The sequence below is a fragment of the Gracilinanus agilis genome, chromosome 5, assembly GCF_016433145.1.
Source record: "Gracilinanus agilis isolate LMUSP501 chromosome 5, AgileGrace, whole genome shotgun sequence".
Taxonomy (NCBI): domain Eukaryota; kingdom Metazoa; phylum Chordata; class Mammalia; order Didelphimorphia; family Didelphidae; genus Gracilinanus; species Gracilinanus agilis.
The window spans coordinates 225,030,496-225,042,452 of record NC_058134.1 but is presented as its reverse complement, the minus strand read 5'-3'; the positions used below and the strand labels follow the sequence as shown (position 1 = coordinate 225,042,452).

The window sequence follows — 11,957 nt, the reverse complement described above, 5'->3', positions numbered from 1 at the left end:
AGAGTCTTGGTAGGCTGGCTCTACGTAGCCCACAACCACATGCTTGATTTCGGGGATGATGGAGGGAGATGAGGCTGGGCTGCTTTTCCTGGGTGGTTCCCTTGGCAGCCAGGAATGTTGGCCACATTTCACAGTATCACAGAATATCAGAGTTGGGAGGGATCCCTGAAGCCATCAAATCCAACTTGTATCTGACCCCAAGATTCTCTTCTACCATCCCAAAGGCAGATGATCATTCAGGCTTTGCTTCAAAAAACCACACGGGACAGCCAAGGACCACCCATCCTCCCAAGGCAGCTCCTTCTACCCTCACTTGGCGGCATTTTCCCCCAAAGGAAATCTGCCCTTCTGTCCCTTCTACTCATTGGTCCTACTTCTCCCCACAAGATGGCCTTCCCCATATGAAAGATAGTGATCATCTTGCTGTTTTCTGCTCTGCTCATCAAAGAGCAGAATGGTGGGGCAGCTCCAGAGCCCCTGGGGTGGGTGGGTCTGTGTGTGGGGGTCAGGATAGGTAGGAGTGGGGAGCTGGGAGGGGAGTGACTCACATAATCCACGACCATCTCTTCCTCCTGATCCTCGCCTCTTAACTTCCTCACGACCATCTGAAGAAAGTCCCCGAACTTGGTGGCCATGTACACATCTTCGCTCTGCAGCTGAAGGCCCCCACATTTCTGTCGGATCTCTTCAACCAGCCTTAAATCAGAGGAAGAAGTTTGTATGAAGGGCGTATCAGTGGGGATGGAGGGGCGCGATGGAGGCTCTAGCCCAGGTCTGCCAGTTTCCCCTCTGCTGCATCTTCCCCTATGCTGTACCCACCAAAGAAACTGGTGGGGGAAGCCAGGTGGCTCAGTGGATGGAGAGACAGGCCTAGGGAAGAGAGGTCCTGGGTTCAAATTTGACCTCAGACACTGTCTAGCTATGGGACCCTGGACAAGTCACTTAACTCCTATTGCCTAGCCCTTACCACTCTTCTGCCTGGGAACTGCTCCTTATAATGACTCTAAGATAGAAGATAAGGATTTGTAAACAAAAAAGCAAAAAAGAAATTGACCATGTTTTCGATAAAAACTGGTAATGATATAATGAGGCTAAAAGGTCACAAAATTGCCATTTCCTTATCTTAAGTTCACCCTTTTTAGATATGGCAATATTAATAAAAAACCATCATTCCTAAAGACATGAAGGATTAGCTACAGATCGAGTCTCCTTCCTCAGTTTTGATTTTTTTTAATATATACTTTACATACATCATATTGTACAATTAAATTTATAGTGGTTATTAAATTACCATTGTAAATATTTTATTGATTTTTGTTGCCATTTATTTTTAATTTTTATAACTAACAATATAATATATAAAGTAACAATATGATTTGTTATAAACATGTAATAAGTTATAATAAAGATGCTCATTGAAGAGAAACAAATTTTCACATTGGTGCTTCCCTAGGCTCCAAACCTGACCTCCTTAGTACCCTTCTTTTTTTTTTTTTTTTTTTTTTTAAAACCCTGACCTTCCGTTTTAGACTCAATACTGTGTATTGGTTCTAAGGCAGAAGAACAGTAAGGGCTAGGCAATGGAGGTTAAGTGACTTGCCTGGGGTCACCCAGCAAGGAAGTGTCTGAGGCCAGATTTGAACCCAAGACCTCTCATCTTCAGGGCTGGCTTTTTATTATCCACTGAGCCATCTCAATGCCTCCAGCTTAGTTCCCTCTTAAAAAAGAGTGTTTATTGGCTCCTACACTCCGGTTCTACCATGGGACTCAGGGAACCCACCTACTGACCAGCATCACATATATTAGAATGGCTTAACTAAGGGAGATGCCTCTGAAAGACTTAACCCTGCAATGACTCTGAATCTTGGCCTTAGCCCTGCTCCTTTGGGAGGCCCTTTCTGCCTCCATCTCCATCATCACTGTGAATGGCTGATTTTCAGACACTCAGCCTCATTTAATCGTCTTCACCTCCTATCTGGCTACTTGTCTGAATAGCTTTCTCCCTGCCAATGCTCTCCTCTCTGGTAGGGTGAGAATACAACTTGCCTGGCCAGCATCATCCCAAGTTTATTTCTTTAGGGGTGGGAAGAAGGCATTCTGGCTTCAGAGTCTAAGTCAGGATCCTCCAGGAGCTGTTGGCCTTACTTTGCCAGGGTCCCGAGCTCTTCCAAACTCCCTGAAATCTCCTCAGTCTTCTCCCATGCCTCTCCAGCACCCCGGGTGTGTATGGTTTCCCTCCATTAGAAAATAAACTCTTGAAGGCTAAAGGCTCTCTTATTTCTGTCCCCAGAATTGACCATAGTGTTTGACACATAGTAAATGTTTAAATGATCCATCTACCTATTCCCCCGTACCTCTCTAAATCTGTCTCTTTTGCCCGTCCATCTTTCTATATCCATTTATTTCTCCATTCATCTCTCCATTACTTTCTCAACCCATTGTACAGGAAACCCCCAAATTTCTAGCATGTCTGACTTTAGGACTTCTCAGTGTAACATATCTTCTTTTTAATAGGCAATTAAACCAATGAAAGAAACAAATATGAGGCTAAACTTAAAAGAGGAGAGGCAAGCAGCAGAGATTTCCTAGTACTGAGGAGAGAAACAGATGCACGAAGGAGAAATGATGAATTGGAGAAAGTGCCATCAGTGTGGATGACTAAGAAAATGTCTAAAGGTGTTTGTAATATTACCTGACAACATCCATTGAGCTTGCCCCAGATTTAAAGAAGTCTGTGGAGTCCTCAATGACAGAAATGTTACTCAAAATTCCTGCCCAGATAGCCTACACAAGAATGGAAACGGTTATGTAAGGAAATAACACTTTAAAAAGCAGCCACATAGGAACCGAAGGCCGTTTCCACGTCAGCCCTAACCCCTCTGCAAGGTGAGACAGAATTCGGATACAGAGTTAGACGTTCACCTTGATTTCTTGGGCCACTTTCTTCTCCTCATCTGTGAGTTCTACCACACGGGTTTCCCCCATTGAGAAGTATTTAGAAGCAGGGATCATCCTTCCATCTTCGAACTGGATATTTCTCACCACCAGCTACAAGGTGAGAAGAATAACTGGATTAATGACAGGATCACACCAGATTTGAGTGAGGGAAACCAGTGTAACGATCTATTTGGGATGCTCTGTGGGCGCAGGGCAGAAGGCATCGCATGAGAGCCATGAGAACTACTCTAAAAGCTCCCAACATTCATTAGTTTCCGTATATTACCCTGTTAACCCCTGATTAGGGTTTAAAAGTATACAAATGGGATGGCAAGGTAGCACAGTGGACAGGGAACCAAGCCTGGGAGTTGGGAGGACTTGGGTTTAAATTTGGCCTCAGAGACATCCTAGCTATGTCACTTCACCCCCAATGCCTGGCCCTTACTGCTCTGGTGTCTTGGAATTGGTACTATGACAGAAGGTACAGGCTTAAAAAAAAAAGTATGCAATCATTTGATTTGAACTTTTTTTCTTCTATCTTCCAGTAAAAAAATGACTTTTAAAGAATAAGAAAAAGTGATAGCAAGTTCAGTGCTATCCAGAGTATTCCCTTTACCCCCCTCTTAATGTTCTGGACGTCTCTTCTCTTTTTGCTCTTTCCTTCCAGGCCTATTAATTGCCCTTAATCATCAACACACCCACAGCAGAGTAGGATCTGATTACGAGTCAGCAGATATGGTCAGGATGGGTTGTATCAGATGTTAGGGTGCCAAAGGCAAGTTTTCCTTACTCACTATTTTACCTAGGACCGCTCTTATTTTGTGGGCTATAATTGTGTCTTCTTTGGCCATAAAAGTGGTGTTTGACCATCATTTATCTGTGCAGCCCTAAAAGTTTGGTCTCAGGGAGCTAATAAATGCTTAATAACTTGGGGAAACTTCAAGGGGGCAAAATGTATGTCTGACACACTTTTCAGTTTAATCTGTATAGTTAACCTTTTTCTTCAGGACTTTCTCAAGTCTAGCTAATCAGTTCAGCAATAAATCAAGCCTTGATTTGTAGCATTTAAAGATTTCTGAGGTGCAAATGCTGCTGAGGAAAATTTAACAACCCCTTGAGGGCCAGTATAAGCTGGCTCCCGCACAGCCCTGGCCTAGGCTGCCTTAGACCAGAGGTTCTTATCTGGTTTTGTGCCATAGGACCATTGGCCCATAGGTCCTGAAGCCCATAGAGTCCTCAGAATTAGGCTTTTAAAGACTTACAATCAGATATGTAGGACTGCAAAGGAAAGTAATTCTATTCAAATATAGTTATGAAATATATTTTCTATATTAGTATAATGTATATATATAAATATATAAAATAATTCTATATAATTAATATGATATAGAAAATATAAATATATTTGTTTATTAATTTTAAATGCATGGATTCCAGGTTCAGAATCCTTGCCTTAGAGAATGATTTGTTCACTCAATATTTTCCCAGAAACTCATCAGCTGGTGGGTTACTACTGAAAAATGTCCAAAAACATCTGCAGAGAACTAATAGGATATTGGGGAAACTTTATGGTATGATTTCCTTTCTCTTACCAACCATAGCTTTAAAAAATCTCTGCCATTATCTCTCTCCATTAGCCTGTAATATAGTAAGCACTTAAGTGCTTATTCATTCATGAGGATAATAACTGATTGTCTTCCTTCCTTTCCTCCTTTTTCCCTCTCTCTTTCTTTCTCTCTCTCTCTTCCTCCTTACCCCCTCTCTCTTTCTTCCTTCCCTCCCTCTCTCCTTCCTTCCTTCCTTCCTTCTTTCTTTCTTTACCTTCTGTCTCAGAGCTAGACAATTGAGGTTAAGTGACTTGCCCAGGGTCACACTACTAGGAAATGTCTCTGTTCAGATTTAAATCCAGGATCTCCCATCTCCAGGTCTGGTTCTCTATTCACTGAGACCCAGCTAATTGTGTTTCTAACCTATGCTGCTTTTTTTTTTTTTAATGTAGAGTTTCTAATTTTTTTTTTTTGAGATTTAAATATTTTATTTTTTTAGAAAAATTTTCCATGGTTACATGGTTCCTGTTTTTACTTTCCCCTTCACCCCCCACTTTTCCCTCCCCCCCATATCCAACGTGCATTTCCACTGGTTTTAACATGTGTGATCAATCAAGACTTATTTACATATTATTGATAGTTGCATTGGTGTGGTCATTTAGTGTCTACATCCACAACCATGTCCACATCAACCCATGTGTTCAAGTGGTAGTTTTTCTTCTGTGTTTCCACTCCTGTAGTTCTTCCTCTGAATGTGGGTAGCATTCCTTTCCCTAAATCCCTCAGAATTGTCCTGGGTCATTGCATTGCTGCCACTACAGAAGTCCATTACATTCTATTTTGCCACAGTGTATCAGTCTCTGTGTACAATGTTCTTCTGGCTCTGCTCCTTTCAATTCCTGGAGGTCTTTCCAATTCACATGGAATTCCTCCAGTTTATTATTCCTTTGAGCACAATAGTATTCCATCACCAGCATATACCACAATTTGTTCAGCCATCCCCCAATTGAAGGGCATACCCTCGTTTTCCAGTTTTTTTGCCACCACAAAGAGTGCAGTTATAAATATTTTTGTACAAGTCTGTTTATCTATGATCTCTTTGGGGTACCAACTCAGCAATGCTATGGCTGGATCGAAGGGCAGGCAGTCTTTTAGAGCTATTTGGGCATAGTTCCAAATTGCCATCCAAAATGGTTGGATCAGTTCACAACTCCACCAGCAGCAATACATTAATGTCCCAATTTTGCCACATTTCCTCCAACATTCATTACTTTCCTCTTCTATCATTTTAGCCAATCTGCTAGGTATGAGGTGATACCTCAGAGTTGTTTTGATTTGCATTTCTCTAATTATTAGAGATTTAGAACATTTTCTCATGTGCTTATTGATAGTTTTGATTTCTTTATGTGAAAATTGCCTATTCATGTCCCTTGCCCATTTATCAATTGGGGAATGGCTTGATTTTTTATACAATTAATTTAGCTCCTTGTATATTTGAGTAATTAGACTTCTGTCAGAGTTTTTTGTTATAAGGATTTTTTTCCCAGTTCGTTGTTTCCCTTCTGATTTTGGTTGCATTGTTTTTGTTTGTACAAAAACTTTTAAATTTAATATAATCAAAATTATTTATTTTACATTTTGTAATTTTTTCTAACTCTTGCTTTGTTTTAAAATTTTCCCTTTCCCATACGTCTGACAGGTATACTATTCTATGTTCACCTAATTTTCTTATAGTTTCCTTCTTTATATTCGAGTCATTCACCCATTCTGAATTTATCTTGGTGTAGGGTGTGAAATGTTGATCTAAACCTAATCTCTCCCATATTGTTTTCCAATTTTCCCAACAGTTTTTGTCAAATAGTGGATTTTTGTCCCCAAAGTTGAGCTCTTTGGTTTTTTGTCATAGACAGTCTTGCTGACGTCACTTACCTCAAGTCTATTCCACTGATCCTCCCTTCTGTCTCTTAGCCAGTACCATATCGTTTTGATGACTGCTGCTTTATAGTATAGTTTAATATCTGGTACTGCTAGGCCCCCTTCCTTCACATTTTTTTTTCATTATTTCCCTTGATATTCTTGATCTTTTGTTATTCCAAATGAACCTTGTTATAGTTTTTTCTAGTTCAGAAAAAAAGTTTTTTGGTAGTTTGATAGGTATGGCACTAAATAGGTAAATTAATTTGGGTAGAAGTTGATAATTTCTATTAGCTTTCTAGTTAATTCTCTAGGATTTTTTAAGTAGACCATCATATTATCTGCAAAGAGTAATAGCTTAGTCTCCTCATTACCTATTTTAATACCTTCAATTTCTTTTTCTTCTCTAATTGCTACTGCTAGTGTTTCTAGTACTATGTTGAATAATAGAGGTGATAATGGGCATCCTTGTTTCACTCCTGATCTTATTGGAAAGGCTTCTAATTTATCCCCATTGCATATGATGCTTGTTGATGGTTTAAGATATATACTGTTTATTATTTTTAGGAAAGGACCTTCTATACCTATACTTTCTAGTGTTTTCAGTAGGAATTGGTGTTGTATTTTGTCAAAGGCTTTTTCAGCATCTATTGAGATAATCATATGGTTTTTGTTGGTTTGCTTGTTGATATGGTCGATTATTTGGATGGTTTTCCTAATGTTGAACCATCCTTGCATTCCTGGTATAAATCCCACCTGATCATGATGGATAACCCTCTTGATCACTTGCTGGAGTCTTTTTGCTATTATTCTGTTTAAGAATTTTGCATCTATGTTCATTAAGGAGATTGGTCTGTAATTTTCTTTCTTTGTTTTTGATCTACCTGGCTTTGGAAGCAGTACCATATTTGTGTCATAAAAGGAATTTGGTAAGACTCCTTCTTTGCTTATTATATCAAATAATTTCTATTGTATTGGGATTAATTGTTCTTTGAATGTTTGATAGAATTCACTCGTGAATCCATCAGACCCTGGGGATTTTTTCTTAGGGAGTTCTTTGAAGGCTTGTTCAATTTCTTTTTCTGATATTGGATTATTTAAGTATTCTATTTCTTCTACTGTTAATCTAGGCAATTTATATTTTTTGTAAATATTCATCCATCTCACCTAGATTGCTAAATTTATTGCCATATAATTGGGCAAAATAATTTTTAATGATTGCCTTGATTTCCTCTTCATTAGAGGTGAGATCTCCCTTTTCATCTTTGATACTGATGATTTGGTTTTCTTCTTTCCTTTTTTAAATTAGATTGACCAGTACTTTTACAATTTTGTTTGTTTTTTCAAAGTACCAGCTTCTAGTCTTATTTATTAATTTAATAGTTCTTTTACTTTCAATTTTATTGATTTCTCCTTTAATTTTTATAATCTCTAATTTGGTCTTTAGCTGGGGATTTTTAATTTGTTCCCTTTCTAGTTTTTTGATTAGCATGCCCAATTCATTGATCTTTGCCCTCTCTAATTTGTTAATACATGCACTCAAGGATATAAATTTCCCCCTGAGTACTGCCTTAGCTTGCATCCTACATAGTTTAGTAGGATGTCTCATCATTGTCATTCTCTTCAATGAAATTATTGATTGTTTCTATGATTTCTTCTTTAACTAACTGGTTTTGGAGAATCATATTATTTAATTTCCAATTAGTTTTTGATTTGCCTGTCCATGTGCCCTTACTAATTATTATTTTTATTGCATTATGATCTGAGAAGATTACATTTATTATTTCTGCTCTTTTGCATTTGTTTGCCATGTTTCTATGCCCTATTACATGGTCAATCTTTGTGAATGTACCATGTGCAGCTGAAAAGAAGGTGTATTCTTTTTTGTCCCTACTTATTTTTCTCAATATATCTACCAAATCTAATTTTTCTAGGATTTCACTCACCTCTCTTATCCCTTTCTTATTTATTTTTTGGTTTGATTTATCTAGATCTGAAAGAGGAATATTTAGATCTCCCACTAGTATGGTTTTACTATCAATTTCCTTCTTGAGCTCTGCCAGTTTCTCATTTAGGAATTTGGATGCTATACCATTTGGTGCATACATGTTGAGTACTGTTATTTCTTCATTGTCTACACTGCCTTTTATCAGGATGTAATTACCTTCTCTGTCTCTTTTAATCAGATCTATTTTTACTTTGGCTTTGTCAGAAATCATGATCGCCACTCCTGCCTTCTTTTTCTCATTTGAAGCCCAAAAGATTTTGCTCTAGCTCTTCACCTTAAACCTGTGTATGTCCACCTGCCTCATATGTGTTTCTTGTAGACAACATATGGTAGGATGTTGGTTTCTAATCCACTCTGCTATTTGCTTCCGTTTTATGGGTGAGTTCATCCCATTCACATTTGGAGTTATAATTATCAGTTGTGTATTCCCCAACATTTTGGTATCCTCTCCTACTTCTACCCCTTCTTCTTACACTATTTCCTTTCAAACCAGTGGATTATTTTAGACCAGTCCCCCTTGTCCCCTCCCTTGATTTACTTCCCTTTCCACCCCTCCCTTATTATTCCCCTCTTTTTATTTTTTAAGGCCTAAGGAATTCCCTCCCCCCTTTCCTCCCCTCCCTTTTTTGACCTCCCCACTCCCCTGCTCCCCTTGTTTAATCCCTTCTGACTTTCTCAGTAGGGTTAAATAGAATTCTATATCCCCATGGATAGAGCTACTCTTCCCTCTCAGGGTTAATTCTGCTGAGAGTTAGGTTTAAATATTACGTCTTAATTCTCTTTTCCTCTCCTTCTTATAATAGTATTCATCCCCTCCCCTTCCCATGCTCTCTTTTTGTGGTATAGAATATCCTATTTTTCTTATTCATTCAAGTTTCTCTAGGTGCCATCTACTATTCACCCCCTCCTTTTTTTCTCTCCCTCGTCTCATCTTAGACCATTTAGTGCCCCAACTTCTCTCTATGAATAATTCTAATTACTATAATAGTGAATACAGTTTTTGAAAATTATACATAACATTTCTCCATACAGGAATACAAATAATTTGATCTTATTAAGACCCTTAAAAAGGCAAATTTAAAAATAAGAGTTTTCTTTCTTTCCCCTCTGTTTCTTATTTACCTTTTCATGTTTCTCTTGGTTTTTGTGGTTGGACATCGAACTTTCCATTTAGTCCTGGTTTTTTCTGTGCAAATACTTGGAAATCTTCTATCTTGTTGAATGCCCATACTTTCCCCTGGAAATATATAGTCAGTTTTGATGGGTAGGTGATCCTTGGTTGTAGACCCAGTTCTCTTGCCTTTCTGAATATCATATTCCAAGCCTTGCGGTATTTTAGTTTGGAGGCTGCCAGATCCTGTGTGATCCTGATTGATGCTCCTTCATATCTGAATTGTCTCTTTCTGGCTTCTTGTAATATTTTTTCTTTTACTTGGAAGCTCTTGAATTTGGCTATTATATTCCTGGGGGTTGTCTTTTCAGGGTCTAGTGTAGAGGGTGATCTATGGATCCTTTCAATGTCTATATTGCCCTCTTGTAGAACTTCGGGGCAGTTTTGCTGAATAATTTCTTTTAGTATGGAGTCAAAATTTTTCAGGAAGACCAATGATTCTCTGATTGTCTCTTATAGACCTGTTTTCTTGATCTGTCAGTTTCTCAGTGAGATATTTCATGTTTCCTTTTATTTTATCAGTCTTTTGATTTTTCTTTATTTGTTCTTGCTGTCTTGAGAGATCATTGGCTTCTACTTGCCCAATTCTGGTCTTTAGAGACTGGTTTTCTGTTATAATCATATGATTTTCCTTTTCAGTTTGGTCTATCCTGTTTTCCAGCTGTTTAATTTTGGTTTCCAATTTGCTTACCATTTCATTTGATTTGGGGGCATCTTTCTCCAATTGGGAGTTTCTGTCTTCTAACCTGTTAATTTCTTTTTGAGCTATTTCCCACTTCTCTTGCCAAATCTCTTCCATTTTTCTCATGATCTCAGATTTGAACTCTTCAAGAGCTTGTGACAAATTTTCATTTTTTGGGGAAGGTTTGGATGTGATTACTTGTTTGTTCTTCTCTACTGTTTGCTCTGTTGTCTGGATTTTTTCTGTGTAAAAGTTGTTGAGTGTTAAAGATTTCTTCTTGCTTTTTCTCTTTTGGGGTTCTTGTGCCCCCTGGCTTGCCATTATTGTTAATATTTCTTTCTCAGTCAGAAGTCTGGGTGAGGCAGAAAGGCTCTCTGCCTGTGGAGCTGTGGAGAAGTTTTTGCCTGAGTCAGAGAGCCGTGCGCCCTCTCAGCTTTATCCTTGTGGCCACAGTTGGTCTGCACTTTCTAGGTTCCTGAGGTCTCAAGTCTAGTTGTTCTCAGGGTCAAGCCTCTTGGTGGTCCCCTTGCTTGCTCCTCTGCCCGAAGCTCCTTTAACAGTCTCAGGGAGCTGCTTCCACAGTCATGTATCCCTCTGCACTGGGTCCCCACCCAAGTTCCACGCCTGCGCTCAGGGTCCGCATCCACCTGTGTCAACACCTGCACTCATAGTCTGTGTTCAAAGTCTGGTTCTTTAACCTCTTGGGGTCTTACTTCTTGCTGCTCTCAGGAGCAGGCCCTGGTGATCCCAGGTAGCTGCCAAGGACTTAATGGATGCCCCAAACTTGCTCTAACTCTTGTGTACTGGCTTTAGCTCTGTAGGTGGTATGGTGGGAGGGGGTTGCTCAGCTCGCATTTTAGTGAGAGCTATATCACCCCCTTATAGCATGGAAATGCCCTGATCCCATGTACCTTCAACACTATGCCCTGTTGTGGGGTCCCTTCGTTCATCTGGATTTTTTTTATGTCCTCTTGAGTTAGGGTTAGGAGAGGTTAAGCAGCTGCTTCTATTATGCCGCCATCTTAACCTAGAAGCTAGAGTTTCTAATTTAGAGCAAGTAGGTTATATTATAAAGTTCACTTGAAACTTTGTTGTTCAGAGTTTTTATATAAATGGCAGCTGGGCTCCCACAGTATTCCCCAATGCTTAACTGACCAGGCAACAGAATTATAATAGAAACAATAAGGTGGTGATGGGTCACATATGGGAGAAGTATGTCCCCAGATCTCAATCTGAGATGCTAGAAACACAGCCCACCTTGGACAGAAAGAGTTACTTCCTATAACCTGTGGTGGAGCCCAATTCTGAATACCTCCGTATCTTATTGCCTGTGTAACTTGAGCAAGTCCCTTTCCCTCCTGAGGCCTCAGTTTCCTTATCTATAAAATGAGGGAGTTAGAGTCATTCAGTAGCCTCCACGGTCCCTCTCCTTTCTAGATCTGTGATCCTGTGGGCCCCTCCCCACATCCCTTCCCTGCTGGGGAGCCCCTATTCTTACAAGCACTGGCAACCCCCAATGGGCAGGGGAGTTGGTCTAGTAAGTCAAATGAAACTCTCATAATATCTCACCCCCATTTCCTCAGGTAAGGCTTTCTGCTAGCATTAAAAAAAGGTATTGTCAGCCGCATTTACTAACAAATTCTTTCGCTTCATCTCTCAGTCAAAGATGGTTCCTGATGTCAAGCAGTGGTTGAAACA

At 39.4% G+C, this 11,957-nt stretch overlaps 1 protein-coding gene across 1 annotated transcript in view; it reads right to left on the bottom strand.

Moving 5' to 3' along the window:
* Positions 1-11,957, bottom strand: part of ALDH1L2 (aldehyde dehydrogenase 1 family member L2) — an 81,576-nt gene that overhangs the window by 30,101 nt on the left and 39,518 nt on the right. The window contains exons 9-11 of the mRNA XM_044679141.1: positions 2,923-3,048; positions 2,693-2,784; positions 549-696 (exon numbers count right to left, since the gene is read on the bottom strand). Coding sequence (XP_044535076.1) covers positions 549-696; positions 2,693-2,784; positions 2,923-3,048 — 366 coding nt within the window. The remainder of the gene's footprint in view (positions 1-548; positions 697-2,692; positions 2,785-2,922; positions 3,049-11,957) is intronic.